This window comes from Mauremys reevesii, linkage group 13 (genome assembly GCF_016161935.1).
Source record: "Mauremys reevesii isolate NIE-2019 linkage group 13, ASM1616193v1, whole genome shotgun sequence".
In the NCBI taxonomy this organism is placed as follows: Eukaryota; Metazoa; Chordata; order Testudines; family Geoemydidae; genus Mauremys; species Mauremys reevesii.
Window position 1 is genome coordinate 31,134,958 of NC_052635.1, and position 16,931 is coordinate 31,151,888.

At 48.7% G+C, this 16,931-nt stretch overlaps 1 protein-coding gene across 5 annotated transcripts in view; it reads left to right on the forward strand.

The window, feature by feature from the left end:
• Window positions 1-16,931, forward strand: part of JPH2 (junctophilin 2) — a 68,819-nt gene that overhangs the window by 19,590 nt on the left and 32,298 nt on the right. For 2 of the 5 annotated variants that reach the window (XM_039498593.1, XM_039498594.1), the window contains exon 2: window positions 637-1,420. In XM_039498593.1, the coding sequence (XP_039354527.1) occupies window positions 637-1,420 (784 nt within the window). Of the gene's footprint in view, window positions 1-636; window positions 1,421-2,283; window positions 3,036-3,246; window positions 3,455-16,931 lie in introns of those variants that run through there. The other 3 variants (XM_039498596.1, XM_039498595.1, XM_039498598.1) reach the window with 3 other exon arrangements.

The window sequence follows — 16,931 nt, forward strand, 5'->3', positions numbered from 1 at the left end:
CTCTGCTAGGCAGCCCAACGTGTGGCTGGTCCCTGGGCAGATCGCGTTCGCTCTATACAACATTAGTCATTTTCACCCTATGCAGTATTAGTAGCGGACAATAATGTGAATCACCAAGAGTGGAGCAGGGAAGTGGACTGGAAGGGGCTGTCATGATACTTGAGAAGAGTTGTTTACATCACAGACTGTGCACACGCAGACAAATACCGTGGCTATCAGCCACCAGGCGTAGAACACACAACCTAAAATTCCAGAAATGTTGGGGCCAGATTCTGTTCCCAGTCACACTGGTGTAAATCCAGAGTGAGTCCATTAGAGTGATTTTGGGTTTATAACTGCTGTAATTAGAGCAGAATTATGTGAGCTAAAGGAGAACACCTGTTGTCTCTCAGGGAAGTGAACATGGCTTGCATCTGTTCTCCAGGCTGCCTGCCTCTAGGGGCTGCGACTTTTGCAAACTGATAATCACTTGTGCAGCTCTGACCTTTCCCTCCCAGCAGAGGGCAGCAGCTGGTGCACAGGCACAAGGGCAACCGTTATGTCATGCGGTGGTTTAATTTGCTGTGCACGTTCTTTGTATCGAGGCATTTGAAAAATAAGTGTCATGCTTAACGAGCTCCTTGTTCTTGCCTTTAGGAACGTACCAGGGCCAGTTCACCAATGGCATGCGCCACGGATACGGCGTCCGTCAGAGCGTCCCATACGGCATGGCGTCTGTGGTCCGCTCCCCTCTCCGAACCTCTCTGTCTTCCCTCCGTAGCGAGCACAGCAACGGCACCTTGCCACAGCAGGACTCGCCGGCGGGCAGCCCAGAAAGCATCCTCATGTCACCCACTATCACGCGGGGAGGCTTTGCCCTCAGTCTGTATGCGGATGCTGGAGCCAGCAAGCCGAAGAAAGGGGGCCTCTTCAGACGGGGCTCTCTGCTGGGGAGGCTAAAGAAATCGGAGTCCAAAACCTCCCTGGCCAGCCAGAAGAGCCGAGTCAGCTTCCTCAAGAGCGAGAGCGGCATCAGCTCCGCTGCCAGCGACGCCACCTCCACCATCAGCTTGGGTGAAGGGGCGGAAGGGGAGGAGTTCCAGCCCTTCGAGTCTGACATCGATGCCACCACCACAGAGTCCTACATGGGTGAGTGGAAGAATGACAAGCGCTCGGGCTTCGGGGTGAGCGAGAGGTCGAGCGGCCTGAAGTACGAGGGCGAGTGGCTGGACAACGTGCGGCATGGGTACGGCTGTACCACCCTGCCAGATGGCAAGAAGGAGGAAGGCAAATACCGGCAGAATGTCCTGATCAAAGGCATGAAGAAACGGGTGATACCACTGAAGAGCTCCAAGATCAGGCAGAAGGTGGACAGGAGCATGGAAGGGGCTCAGAGGGCCGCGGCCATCGCCCGGCAGAAGGCTGAGATTGCAGTCTCCAGGTAGGAGCTCCAGCTCTGATGAAGGCACTGAAGATGCACCAGGTTTCATTACTGATTGTGATTGTTTATTTGTTATTGCAGTTTTATAGAAGAGTAGCTAGGAATCCTGCTTTTCACAGAGCAGAGCTCCCTGCAGCTGAGCAATACGTTGGAGCATGCAACCAAGCTAGCTTTAGTGTCTGTTTGGCTCCCATTACTGTAGCATCTAGCACCTCACTATCTGGATAGCTTCACTACACCCCCGTGTGTTAGGGGAGCACTGTTATCCCCATTTCACGGATGGAGAGTTGAAACATTAAGTGACTTGCCCAAGGTCACACAGGAAAGCCTGTGGTAGAGCAGGGACTTGAACCCATATCTCCAGGGTCCTAGACTAATGCTCTAACCACTGAACCATGCTTCCTCTCTGCTGCATAGCGCTGCTTGCACTGATCACTTAAAACCCTTGCAGCTGATAGGACAGGCTTGGGGGGAAGGAAGAAAGATTGGCCATGGTCTGAGCATCTCGCAGCTCAATTACTTAAGTCCCGTGAACCTTTCAGATTTCTCTGTTCCCCCCAAATCTAACAGAGGCCAGACCTAGGGGGTGGGGGAAGGCTACCGAGCCATTAACACTAACCTCAACAGGACAGAAAAGGATAGGGTGGATGGGCCAGCTCTTCAGCTGTAAATTCACATGGCTCTGTTGACATCCAATGGGACAATGCCAGCTGAGAATCTGGTCCACTCTGTGAAATATCAACGCCTTAATAGATGCCAATACTCTTAAGCATTTATAGAAATGTTTGGAGATAGCAACATAGGGATGCACCTTTAGTCCCCAGTGAAACACATTGGAGCAGATGGATTTTTTTTATTACTAGGGCAGAATGAAAAATAGTCTGTTTTGGCTACAATAAATCAGGACAGCCTTCTGCATAGGGACAGCTTGGCCTCTGAGTGACACCTCCTTTATTAAGAGACAAACCCAACAACAAAACCACCACTACAGAAACATTCCATCTTGCAGCAGAGTCACTGCAGGATTTGGGATCAATAATGTACAATGCTGCTGCAGCTGCTGTTGGTCTTCTAATGAGGACTTTCCATCTGTTGGGCACATAGTCACATCTTCGTCACATTGGGCTACAAACAGAACATCTCAGCATTTCCTGAGAAGTGTGTGCTGTACCCTGGTTTCCACTCCTTCCCCTCACACGGTGCCACAAGGGTTCAGGGCATGCAGTGATTTGGGGGAACAAGATTATTGTCGTAACCTAATTTTAACAAGCAAAACAATATCAAGGGCTAAAGCCAGGTTCTGCTTGGATTTCACCACTCAGGAGGCAGGTCCCTGAGCTGGGAACCCTACTGAATAGTGAGAGATGGCAGACTGGTGCAATGAGTTCCACTGCTAGTCCACGTATCACTCCAGAGAGCGGGGACCTGCTCCAGCGATCTCTTTACATTCACCCGGGTTTTTGAATGATTTACCAGGATTCATGTGCCATGCAGCAGAAGTCAGCTAAACTCTACTACTGACAGCTTGGAAACTGCTGTCTCAGCTCAGACTGGTTTAAGATACTCTGGAAAGTAATAGTATGAAATACTGTGGCTAGGTTCTCTCTGCTTTGCCTGTGCACTTAGAATATTTTGTCAAACGTCTGCAGGTTGTAAATAAATCCTTCTGACTCTTTGCTTAAAACAACACTGGCTACTAGCTCAGGCCATAAATTTAGGTTGGTATTTAAAAAGATAGGGCTTGCAAAACCTCAGAGAATAGAAATATTGGCACACATTTAAATAACTGGAGTTTTTTTAATTGATCTTTCTTCCTGTACTGTTAGAGACCCAAACATAACAGCATGCTACCAAAGGCAAAGAAGAGATGCAAAGTGAAATGGGCTATAAACAGAAGATGGAATTGACCCATCTCGTTTCCCCTGACAAGCAGAGTGAAGTGCAAGGGAACCTGCAGCAGTGGTGAAAAAGTGCATTTAGATTTTTGAAAGTTTGTTCAGCTTTAATGATCAAAAGAGTTATTGGTGATCTAGAATAGGAGGTTTTTATTAAAATATACACGGGCGGGTGCTTAGGTCTTTACTGAGGGATAGGTTCTGCCATCCTTATGCTAAGTAGTAGCTTACTTTGGGGGTGTCCCATTGATTTCAATGTGAGCAATGGTGATGGAATCTAGCCATGAATAAGGACCAAAGGATTTGGCCTTAAGTATTTAAAAAACCCAAGTGTTCCTTTTGTATGTTACCAGTTTGATTTCAGTGGCATGAGTAATGTACTGCTCAGTGCGAGTGTGGGTGGCAGGATCTGGCACTAAATGTGTACTCACTCCTTATCCAGGCAAATGGCTATTGAAATCAATGGGAGTTTGGCCTGGATGTGGCTCATGGTTCTTTCTTGACTTGTCCCGTTTAACTTTGTTCAGCTTCTCAGGAGATGATTTTTCGATTACTTTGCCTCGTTGCCAGGCAGGTGCGGGGAATACCTGGTGAAATATAGCATGGTGCCTCTGTTTAAAAACCATCAAAATCCCTTGGAAGCTAGGCAGATACTTTGCTCAATAATATTTCAGCTCAAAGTTTTGAACCAAGGCTCCTGAGTGAATGTTGAGTTTGGCTGCTTTTAGCATGCTCGGTTAGTGCAGAGACTGTCAGAAAAATATCGGCAAGTTTCGAAAAAGTATCTTGCGGAGACAGTGACGATCAGAATAACAGATCCATGCTGCTGCCTGAGCTCGCGAGCAGCACTGGTCCATGTTCGTCTTGGCGCAAGGTGCTCCCTGCTACATCATCTGGATGGGCCTGGTGCTCTCTTCATTCCTGTGTTGCTTTGTAGTGTACTGGAAAAGGCACATTCAAGGCGCAGCAAGGCCATAAATAATGCTGTTAGAGCGGCAAAGCTGCTTCCCAAGCACTGGTCAGTTTATATAAGGCCCTTTTTAGGAGACACGATTTACACTTCAAATCCAAAGGAGACTCTGTGGTGTTTTCCATCAGGGGTTGGAATGCATCCATTGCTCTCACAGGGGCCGGCATCCTCGCTAGCACAGCTTGGAAACCATTTCCTATTAAGGGAACTTTTGAGTCAGAGGAAATAAGGCATTACAGCCCTTTTCCTTAATGAGTCCTCCCCTCTCGTACATTATGAGGCAGTGGATAGATTGCCTCTGAGCGTGCGTCTCTGGTTCTCCAGCTGAATGCCTATCTAAAACCAAATGTATGTCCTTTCCTAAACTGAAAGTGACGATCAGAACCTGCCAAGGTTTGTGTGCTGCCCTAGTCTGTACCTGGCAGTGCCAGCCTCGCTCCTGCAGTGCCTGGGTTTGCCCTGGTGACAGTTAGCTCAGGGAGCCTGACCCGATACTGAGAGCGCTGCTCTGGCTTCCGACTCCTGCCTGCAATGAGTTCTGTTTGCAAATTTGTGTTCAAGCAGCTGCAAGGGGAGGACTGGCCTTGCAGGCGATCCAGCCCAGATGTGGGGGCGCAGACAAGGAGGGGGTGGTGTCTCAGGAAAGGGGGGGAGCAGAGCTTTGTCTTCTGCTCACTTCACAATCAAGTCACAGTTTCAGTGAGTTTTTACCCTTGGGGCCATAATTGCTGCCTTTGCCTCATAAGCGGCTAGCATCCCTACTCACAGAGTCTTTTTTGTTAATGTGTCCCTTCCCCCTCCTTTACTCTCAGCTTTGAGGGCTAAGAGAAAATCTAATGCTCGGAGTGTTGACTGGAGAAACTCTTGAGCTCTAGCTTTGCCACTGACTTTCTCTGTGACCTTGGGCAAGGCACTTGCTCTCCGCCTCAGTTTCCCCACCTGTAAAATGAGTCTAATACCTTTCTGAGGGCGTGAGAACTAGTTGACTAATATTTATAAAGTGCTAAGTAATACCGGTAATTCACTTTCTCCTAACCATAGAGTGTTTCTCCTCTCATCAGTCTTGCCACTGGGCTTCTGTACACTTTCGCAGGTGGCGCTATCTATCTAGCTAAGTTATTTATGGGCATGTCTGCACTGCAGTTAGACCCCCGTGGCTGGCCCGTGCTGGATGACTCAAGCTCACGGGGCTCAGGCTAAGGGGCTGTTTAACTGATGTAGACGTTCAGAAATGCGGACTTAGGTTGCAGCCTGAGCTCTGGGACCCTCCCACCTCGCAGGGTTCTAGAGCCTGAGTCCGAATGTCTACACAACAATTACACAACCCCTTAGTCCAAGCCCCAGTCACCTGGCACAGGCCAGCTGTGAGTTTGTAAGTGCAGTGTAGACATAGCCTCTGTGGCCCCCATCACCAGAGCATCTGAGCACCTCATAATTCCTAATGTGTTTATCTTCACAGCACTCCAGTGAGGCAGGGCAGTGCTATGATCCCCATTTTACAGACGGGGAACTGAGGCCCAGCGAGACTAAGTGACTTGCCCAAAGACACCCAGGAAGTCTGTGGGAGCAGGGAGTTGAATGCAGGTCTGCCAAGTCCTAGGCTAGCTCCCTAGCAACTGGACCATCCTCCCTCACTTGGAGACCTGTCAGGGCCAGGGCTAGTGCTGGCTTCTTGCTACAGCCCTGTCCCAACTCCCTTTCCCTTTGTGTGTCCCCCTAGTGACTCCACACCAATGCAGGGACCTTACGCGGTGTTGTGGTGACCAAGACAATCCCCTCCTGGAGTTCCTCCCAAAACCATTCGAGAGAGAGGAATTGTTTTCAGTATTAAGAGGATTTCCAATCCCTCATCTCCAATCAGAGCTACCCAGAGATTCTGGGTCCCTGGGGAAACCTCCCTATCCAGCCAGTAGTGACCCATAACACCCCGGCCAAAATCCTCCATCCTGATGCCTAGTGTGACCACCTGCTGAAGCATGTCTCATGAGTCTATCAGGATAGCTGCACTGCCAACAAAGCTGCGTGTGATGAAAGGGGAGTTGGCCCCATGCCTGTATAGGGAGGGAACCACCAGCAGCTCCTTCATCTGAGAGTGTAGCAGGGCATTTGCCAATGAGGCAAACTGGGGGAAACCTGGGTAAATGTACTGATGTTATGAAGGTGGAACATACCTGCAAATTAAGGGTTGAAATTTGTGGACTATGAAGGAAGCAACATTGGAATTTAGCAGAAATGGGAAGGTGGCTTCAGAGTTTCTTTAATGCACAAATTCTAGGTCAGTGAAGCTGGGGGATCAAAATACAGAATGAGCCACTTGGATCATGATATCAAAGTGCATTGAAGTCAGTGGAACTGCCTGGCTTACCCCAGGGCAGAATTTAACAGCACAAAACCCTGGTTCCAATTGATGAACAGTATCTTAGCTTCTGGTCCTTATGGAAATATCTTTAGCTGCATGGGAAGGCTACATGACTCCTCTATGTAGAGGATAGTGCTTATCTTTATGTGGGAATGCCAGGGTATCGTTGGGGTCTGGTTTCTCAGGCCGAGCAGTCAGATTCTGCAGGAACGTGAATAAATCTGAGCATCTGTGTACTTGTACATGAGCATGATTTTTCACTGGCTTTTTACACCTCAGGGAACTTTTTAAGGAGCGAGTTCTGGCCTCCTCTCAGCATTTCCACCATTCAGAAAGGGAAATACCAGTACTCACTTTTTTGGGGGGCCCCATAAAAGGTTCCTTGAGGCATGGTAAAACCAGTGAAACACAAACCCAAAATGCTAGAACCTGCCCAAACCCCAGCTCTTTGCAGCTTTGGTGGCTCAGGCAAGCTGCAGAGGTGTGAAGAAAGATAAACCCACACCTATGCTGCACAGTCTATGCCCAAATGTGCTTCCACGTTCTGACCAAAACCCAAATCTTTATTTGGAGCATGACAATCTACATGTAACAAGCATTGAGAGATCAGGGAACAAACATGTAATAGACCACTTTACCCCTGAGTCACACCTCTTCCATGTCTCTTGCTGTGAAATGTCTCTGGAGCAGCCGCTGTGCACTGTTTCAAAGGGAGCAGAAACTGGGTTGCAGTTTCTGCCCCCTGCTGGCTGTGGATTTTCTCGGCTGTGCCTCTGAGCATCTCCTGCCAGAATATGGCACAGTTGAGTGTTTTCCTTCCAGAACTGTATTGTTTTGGCCCTGACAGGTCCCATTATAGTTCTTTCTAAATTAGAAATCCAGCAGCATTCCCCGTAATGTCACCTCACATTCCAAAATTTTGATTTTCCTTTTCATGATTTTAGTAAAAAATGGTAGAGGTTATGTTAGTGTCACCCTGAATGTACTGGCTAAGTGTGAGCAGGCTGTTTGCAGGCTTCCCTCTGGCAGCTTTGTCAGGGCACTGCCCTCCCACCTGGCTGCAAACCCTGCTGTTCCAGTCTGCATCTGCCACACAGCTTTGCCAGTGTATCTCATTCAAGACCTACAACAGCCAGTCTAATGAGCAGAGACTCTCAGTTAAGCCCAGTTAATGTGTTTGTGATGTTGCCGAGTGTCAAGTGAAAACTTAGTTGACCGTCACGCTGGCTTGCAACCCAGATGTTTGGTGTGGCGTGGTACAGCATGAATTCACTAACTGCTGTGCACAAACCGGCCCTCTTCATTCATCAGTTACCCTAGGTTGGGGGGCTCGTTAAGTGAAAATGTATAATGCAGTGCGGGTAACGTGGCTAAGGAAAGACGACAAATGAGGTTTTGAGATAACTTCCCATGTGGTATTTGTCAATTACCAGTGTAGAGGGCTACAGGACAAGCATCGTGTTAGGGGGAGTGAAAAGAAAATACCTGTAGAGGCAAATGACCAGCTTATATAAACTAAGAAGGCACTGGCCTACGTGGCAAGAAGCTGTATTGGGATGTTTCATTCAAGTGGGAATCGCAGTGCCAGGGAATGTGGCCCATTCCAAAGAGTGGCCTTTGATTTTCCCTTCTTTGTTCTGTGAGTATGGCAGCACGAGATCCTCTGCATGAGCCATAGTACTCAGGTGAGAGAAATAACTATGGTACACATGCATCTAAGGCCAGTATTTCAGTTTGGGGTGACCCTAGTGAAAGGTGCTCTCCAGGCTGCTAGGTTGTGATTGGAAATCTGCCCTCCCCTTAGGCCAGCCCGAGATTTGTTGAGTCTGTGCAATGGAGGCCCCAAATACATGAGGCCTCGAGCAGCTGCTGACAGGGCTTGTGTATCAGGCTGGCATTCTGCTTCCCTGAGAAGCTCCTGTGGTTTCTGGTCAGCAGAAAGAACTCAGAGCTACTGAGAGCTGTGCAATTAGGAAGGCTGGTGTCTGTGCAGTTACCTGATGGCATCTGTGCTAGAATGCAGGCTATGTGCTAACTTGTCAAGCAGAGGGTAAGTGATCCCTTCGAAAACAGGCAGCTGAGGGACAGCTTTCATCTCCTTAAAAATAAAAACCCAAGATGAGGCACAGAGCCTGGCTGCTTTTTGAGGGCCCAAGCCTGGATCTGGGTAAGACTTGAGTGATTCAGTTTGGTTGGTTTGCTGGTGGTCTGAGACCCCCTGAAGTTATTAGCTACAAAGCAGTCCTTACAATTGCTAAGGAGAGTGAATTTCTTTCTTTGCCTAAGGAGGCTTTTAAAAGGGCCAGATCTACAATGAAAATTCAGCAACCCCTTCTCGCTCTGGGTTACGCTCAGCTCTCCGTGACCCCATCAAGTCTCTACAATTTGGCATCTGTGCCAAATGAAATCCTAGCACTTCTAAGCCAACTGGAATGAAAGCAGTGTTTTTTAAAGGGACACTTCCATGTGTTCTGTAATGTGTACACTGTAGCTTTGACCCTGTCTTTTGAACACCTTGAAAGTTGTGTATCGTGTTAACAAATATCCTCCAGAATATAGCTGGCATGTGACATATAGTATTTATTATCACCAGGAAACCCAGATATGTGACAGCAGGAAGAAATCACTGCCACACTTTACTGATTTATCTATAGGAGCCTCACATGGAGGTATCTAAGCACCAGGATTTTTTACTGGAGACAAACACAAATCAAAATTAGCACAGCTTTATGTTTGGGCTATACAACATCTAAAATCAGTAGGGTATCTACTATTTGACCATACATCTTTCCACAGCTTTATAACATAGATTCAAAGTGCTTCCACATTGTCCTTTTAATACATAATGGAAAAACTCTCAAGAATACACTGATATAATTTAAGGAGAGGCCAGGCAGTGTATAAATAGCATAACAGAAATGGGATGAAGTTGCGGGTACAGGAAAACACTCTGGGACTTTCTTTCCCAAAGCCTGGCCTCAATTAAAATTGTGTGCGAGATTCTCTTCTTGCCAGTTAAATCTTTTACTCCAAGGTTGTGAATTCTAAATAGCCTTGCCGTCTGTGTTCTGTGGGGCACTTCTGAGCTCTCCCTTCAACTAACAGAGGCACTTGTCTGCTGAGACGTGAACTGAAATGCTCATATCATTTTTCTGAACTATTCTGCCTGTTCACATTCTTAAGCAATGTTACTTATATCTCCACGTGCTCAGCCTTTCAAACTTACGTTACCTAGGCAGGAATGAGCGTCTCCTTAGGGGCCCGTGGTGTATGGTGTAAATGACGTACTGAAAGCACTGGAGTCAGCAGAGAGTCCCTGACTAAATAAGGGAATGCACAGCAATGGTTTATCAGAGCTACAGGAGAATGCAACAGCTGACAGCCAAGGCCTGTGACTCTTAGCCAATAAAACTTGAGCCCCCTCAGGTGGACCTTAGCTTCATGGTGCCAGGAATAAAGTACTTAAACTGACAAAACTTTCTCAAGCCACATCAAAGAGCCACCCTCCATTCTGTCCTGGGGTATTTGAAAGGGTTACACCAGCCACTAGAGAAATCAAAGAGCAAAAGGAATGGCTCACAGCCTTCCACAAAGCAACTCCATACATAATGTTCAAAGAGCTGGACCCCACCTGTGATGTTTGGAGCCAAACTGACGCCTAGTCCTGGAGTATGAACTTCCAGTTCAGTCTATGATATAGGCAAAGTTTGTATCTGTATGTAAACTTCCCCAAAGTCGGGGAGCGTGTGGATCTGGGAGGTTCAGTATTGCCAGCCCCAAGCATTCAAAACTTACAAGTTAGGCCTCAATATGATGAGATTTGGCTTTAAAATAATGAGATTTTTAAGGACAGTACATTTGGGGTTCATTTTCTTTCCCTTCTGGTTTGTGGGTGTTTAGCGTGCAATCCGGTCACGGTGTAAGCTCTCCTCCACAACCAGGAGGGGTAGGAACATACTTTTTCATTATTATATTGATGACCGCTAAGTATTCACATAGTTCTGTATTCACAAAGCTGCATGAGCTGAGGCTTTGAGAAAAATAACAAACATGTTGAGTCTAATAATAAAATTGCAAGACTTGGCAATTCTGGAGTGTAGTACAGGCCCATCGGTATTAGGGAGGTTCCCCAAGTTTAGACAAGGCTCTGGGCCCTTCTGCCTTGTTCTGATTTTTGTGGCCTTTAATGCTCACTCCTGGCTTGGGTACCACATAGTGGCTGTGTAATGAATAGAATTGCGGTCTAGCCATGTAACAAGCAGACAATATGCAGGAACTAAAGTGAGCCTGCTTACTAAGGACAGAATCCCATGCTGAGTTCTACATGGGACATTTGATATAATACCCCTCCCAGATAAGGTTGCAAGGGAGGCAGAATAGTTGGGAACAGCATTTACATAGTAATGTGATCAGACCCCTTAAAAAACAAAATAGGAGTCGACCGAAATAAAGTTCTGTTGCCAGTTATGGTTCCGCAGTCAGTGCTCACCGGTCCCCGCTGCTCCCACAGGAGGAGATACAGGTCACATCACAGCGCACACTCTCATTCCAGCCCGTTTCCATAGTATGAGCAAAGAAACATCGAGGAGGCAGAAGGGAGAGGTCATTCCTGGTCCTTTACTTTGCTCCATTGAAGAACCCCTCTCCTTGCCAAGCTGGGTTATGCACATTCCCCTCTAGAGCCCATTAAAGCTTCCCTGAGTATCCATCACTTGAAGCTTTACATTTTCTAAAAGATATCATCTAGCTCAGGGTTTCTCAAACAGGGGTCGCCGCTTGTGTAGAGAAAGCCCCTGGTGGGCTGGGCCGGTGTGTTTACCTGCCCCGTCCACAGGTCTGGCCGATCGCGGCTCCCACTGGCCACGGATCGCTGCTCTGGGCCAATAGGAGTTGCTGGAAGCAGCGGCCAGTACGTCCCTCGGCCCGCGCCGCTTCCAGTGGGAGCCGTGATCGGCTGGACCTGCGGACAAGGCAGGTAAACACACTGGCCCAGCCTGCCAGGGGCTTTCCCTACACAAGCGGCGATCCGTTTGAGAAATCCTGATCTAGCTCAACCAGAAATCATTGGGCTCAATGCAGGAATCACTTGGTGGAATTCTCTGGCTGTGTTATGTAGGGAGGTCAGACACGCTAATCATAATGGTTGCTTCTGGCTTTAAAGTCTATGAAGCAGTAAGAGGGGGAGTCACTCCAGTTCCTCCATGCTGTGCGGGGGAGTAAGTGACTGAACCGTGGAGCCAAACTCAAATCCCACACACAGCAGCATGTTCAGCCTCCACTGATCAGCCAGGTTGTCCACACGTCCTTTGATCTGGAATCAAATGAATGAACATCTCACCTGCTCAGCAGACACAAACACATGGGAGTTACTGTACATATGGGCAGGGAGATGTGAATGTACCCATGACCCGCATGCCTGTACCCTGTGTGCTACTCCCCAGGACTCCGGGACCATGAATGAAGCGGTTAAGGGAAGCTGCTTGTTCTCTCTTTTCCAAGTGAGTGTATGTCTACACATCGAGCTAGGGATGTCATTTCCGGCTTGAGGAAACATACCTGTCCTAGTTGTGCTGGAGCAGCAGCGCAAGGGGTGGAAAAGGCTAGCTGCCCCAAGGACGATCCTGACTGAGGCTCTAGGTACGTACTCAGGGCAGCTAACTGGTCTCGCTCCATGACCACACTTTATTTTTAGGTAGGTCTCCTCACACTGGAAATTACACCTCCAGCTTGAAGTGTCAATGTACCATGAGACAGCTCCCATACCATTAACATTCCGTGTATTTGAAAAGGGTGTGACACTAAATAAAGCCTGTTAATTCATCATAAAGTCAGATATCTCCAAACCACCTGCCTTTATGTTAGAACCAGCTGAAGTCAGGGGCCTTAATACGTTGGTTTGTGGCTTTTTATCGGCATGCTACAGCTGCACTAGCCCCAGAAATGTTTGTTTCTCTCACATGAAGTAAAACAAGTAATGCTCTTCCTTTTGCATCCGTAGAGCCCTGCACTGTGCGTGACGCTATTTGTCTCCATGAGCTGGGCTGCTGAGCACACATGATCCTAAATGTGCTGTTTGCCGGTGCAAACTCAAGCGCTATGCATACAAAGGAGGGAGCACAAGCACAAAAGGGAGGCTTGCTGAAAATGTGGGCTTCAACAGTCAGGCTGCCAGTTTTGGTTGGACGTATTCCTGGAGGTTTCATCACATGACATATTCTTTAATTAAAGATTAATCTTTAATTCCTGCAGACTCCAGGGTTGTCCTGGAGGGTTGGCAACCCTGTTCAACAGCCATAGCATTCAGTTTATTGACCTATCACCAGCCTCCTATGACATATGGCCTGAGGAAGCCTTTGGCTGGGGAATCACTGACAAGAAAGACCTCAGGGGCTTTCACAGAATCTACTGCCTGCACCGTAGTGGGTTATTGTAGTTCACAGTGTCTGTTTTGGAAAAAGAGAGCATTTCCACACTCCTGTTTGCTTTCCTTGCCTCAGAGTCTCACGTACCATAACTTCCTTTCCAGGCTGACTCATGGATGCACATCAAATGGGTCTGTCTGCAAAACATGAGGAAAGTCCATTAGCCTGCTAGCATGGACGGATCCTGGTGCCAAGCACGGGAACACCTAGAGCAATCAGCTCATTGGTTTTGTCACTGGAGCTGGGAAACAAGAATGGCTGCGGTGGTCATGGGTGGAGTAGCTGGGCCACCTTGCATGTTTTGACATAGATTAATGTGATCTGATGAGCTCTGATGTGTATTGAAGAAACATTTTCCATCACTTCCTTGACAGCTATCTGTAGTAATTGGTCCCTTCTTTAGAAAGCTCAGCAGAGAAGCCAAGCACTGAATAGGCCAGGGAGACTCAGCTGCTTCCTCACCCTTAGAGGTTGTTCCTCCAGGCCAGGGACAAAGAACACTGGTGAGGAGCAGTGCAGGGGAAGCCTGTCCTGTCACCGCCTGTGTCAGACCTGGCCTTGAGACACATTGGGCTGTAGTTCTTAGCTCTCAGGGAGTGGGAGGATGGTACAGACACACACATGGATGGTGTGGTCTGAAATTTTCTGGTGCTACTGGGACATTAGCCGTGTTGGCTGGGGTGGGTGCAGGCCCTTCCCTCTCATGTATGATGGCTGCAGAAAGCTCCTGCCTCTATTTTTTCAGGCTGTTGTGTTTAGGCTGACCAGATGTCCCGATTTTATAGGAACAGTCCCAATTTTTGGGTCTTTTTCTTATATACCCCCCACCCCTTGTCCTGATTTTTCACATTTGCTGTCTGGTCACCCTAGTTGTGTTGTTGAATGGATGTGAATGTCACACTCTCTGCTGAGGTCAACCTTACTGGCATCAGGACAGCGCAGGCTGCATTGCTAGGCAGTACGTGCTGCTGGGCTGCTTTTCTCTGGTGTTTCCTCTCACGTCTACCTTTTCTGTCTCCCCTCCTTGAAGTGAAATTTCTCCTAGAGTTTGGGCCACAGTTTGCCTCAAATCTACTTGGAAAAAGAATATACAAGGCCATCGTGAGTTAAGGTTTGGCCGCGTCATTCGGGATTACTAGAGAAGGAGGAATATTTCAACAGGACCTGTTGAACTCCCTACCCAATTCTACTCCCCTAAAGTGGCAGATCAGCAATCTAGTGGCCCTTATCATACAGTTCATGTCCTGGAGCTACTCAGCTGGCCACTTGAGCTTCATGAGCCTGAATTATAGGGGCTGGTTTGGGCTTTTTTCTTTTTTTAACCAAAGAGTGTGGCCCTCCACCTAGCCAAGAACCCCAGGGAAACAATTCTTGTGTTTGCAGAGACGGCGCAGGGCAGTTGTCGCTACAAAAATGCCGAAAGTTAAATCAGAAGAAGGTTGTGTTTCTTAAAGAAAAAATTACAAAAAATACTTTGGTATTCTGCAGTACTGCTCCCAGACACCAATACTGAGCCCTTATAAAATGCTCTGTGTGTGTCAAAGCACTGTAGAAACTTCAGCTGCTCTCTCCTCATCCCCTCACTGTGAAGGAAGTGTCAGTATCCCTGGGGAGACTGAGCCCACAGGTGTCAGAGGGATTCAGTGTCAAAGATGAGCTTAGAAGTCAGCAGTGTTTCTCTCCCAGGCCACATTTCTCTCTCTCAACTGAGTGCAGTTTCCTAGTCATTACAGCTCTGAAGAAGGGCAGAATGTTTTAGTCAGGTTACAGTAGCATCTGCTTTTTTCTTTTGAATCCGGTTTTGTAAGGAGGGACTGAGACCAGGGCCGGCTCTAGGCACCAGCAAACCAAGCACATGCTTGGGGCAGCACATTTTCAGGGGCGACATTCTGGGCACCTTTTTTTTTTTTTTTTTTTTTTGCTTCTGGCGGCAAAAGCCTAGAGCCGGCCCTGGCAGCAGCAGCACGTCGTGCATGGGGGGCACCCTGGGGCCGCTGCGGTTCGCGCTGTGGGGGAGCAGCGCCTGCACCTTGTGGCTGGGCTGGGCAGGCTCCGAGCGTGGGACACTCAGGCTGGGGGCAGCCCCGTGGGGAACACGGAGCCGTCTGCAGGTGCCACAGGGTGGCAGCCCCCAGCGTCGCAGCCAGGGCTGAATGAAGCGTCCCAAGCTGCCCAGTGACTGCAGCAGGGCAGCCAGAAGCAGCAGGGCCATAGAGGGTGGGGGCCGCTCTCTGGGACTCCTCTCCCTCTGGGGCTACCCTGCCCCAGCTCCTCAGCCCCCTGCAGGGCGGTCCCCCAGCTCTGCCCTCCCGGGTCCCGGCTGGTCCTGGAGGTGGGAGCCCTGGCTGGAGCTTACCCTGACCCTGCCAGCGCCAGACCGGCTGGAGGCAAGGAGGGAGCGGGCGGAGTCAGCACTGGTGGCGGGGGAGCCCAGGACTGGGGCAGCAGGGGGTGCAGGTGTGGGGGGAGAGAAAACCCAGGGCTGAGGCGGCAGGGGGTGCAGGTCGGGGAGAGCACTGGGGTGGGGGTGAGAGCCCAGGGCTGGGGTTTGGCAGCAAAAAATTTTTTTGCTTGGGGCAACAAAAAACCTAGACTGAGCCCATCATGGATTTCTATTATCCTTTTTGACTCTCGCTTGTATTGATAAGGATGAAGAGTTTAAAGGTATTTAGGCACCAATAGGTGCCCAGTGGGATTTTCTAAAGCACCGAGGTGCCTAATTCCCATTGAAATTGATGGGAGTTGGGCACCTAGGCACTGTTGTAAATCCCACCAGATGCCTGTCTGTATCTTTAGGCAACTCAATGCCTTTAACAGTCTGGCCATAAGGGACTGCAGTGTTTCTGGAAGGAGCCAGTTGCTCTCAGATAGTTGAGCTAGCTATGATCTCGGCTGTAGAATGCCTCTGATTCAGGGCTGGAAGGAAGGGTGACTGCATGACACTAACTCCCTTCCAGGTGTGTGGTAAATGATGCCACAGGGAGCCTGGTGAATGGAGAGCAGCCCCTTTAAGGAAATCACGTTCACCTGGTTTGTGGACTCTGCAGGTGCATATAAGCTTCAGCTGGTGCACTAGTACTGTTTGTGCAGAAAGTAGGTTTGCTGGGGGGTGGTTACTGCTGTGTTTGCTGCTATTCTACACCACTAGCTTAAGCTGACTGTAGGCAGGTTCTCTAACGTGGGCAGGGGGTGAACATTATGCACCTGACTGTAGCTGAAGGGGATTTTGTTCCTTGCAGTTTGGCTGGGTGATATTTTGCCATTGGTGCAGCTAAAACTCTTTCCATTTATGTCAACAGTTTCTGAGTGCTCATCCCAGGGCTCCCAGACTTTGCCTCCCTGGTGCCTAATGAGCACAGTCCTGACCCCCAGTGTATGGGGTTCATTGCTCTTGGTGGCAATAGTAAATATTCATAGGAGAACTTTAATGTTCTGGGTGGACTGGGAGGGAAGTTGGGGTCATCAGGCTCCTCGGATTTCAGACATTTGACATGAGTGGGTGTGTTCTGAAAGGGAAGACCCAGTGTCGTATCTTCTCATCCCTTCCCGTCTCTGTTCAGCTGGGCTCTTCAACTGGGCCCATCAATACCGCACAGATGAGATTCCCCCTGCTCCTCTCAATGGTAACAGTTGGGTAGCACACTTAGTGGCTAGAACAAATCCTTCTCTAAAAGGAATAGATCCCCAAGGCATTTAGCCTACCTCCCTTAATCACCATTGTAGCCCAGAGCCTGTAGAACCATTTCCACTGAATCCCTTGTAGTCTACTGCAGGTTCATCATGTCAGTGAGGCTTCTCCTCCAACTGGGTTCTCCTAGAGGTCATCCTGGAATGACACTACTTGTCTTTTAATACTAAGGAAATG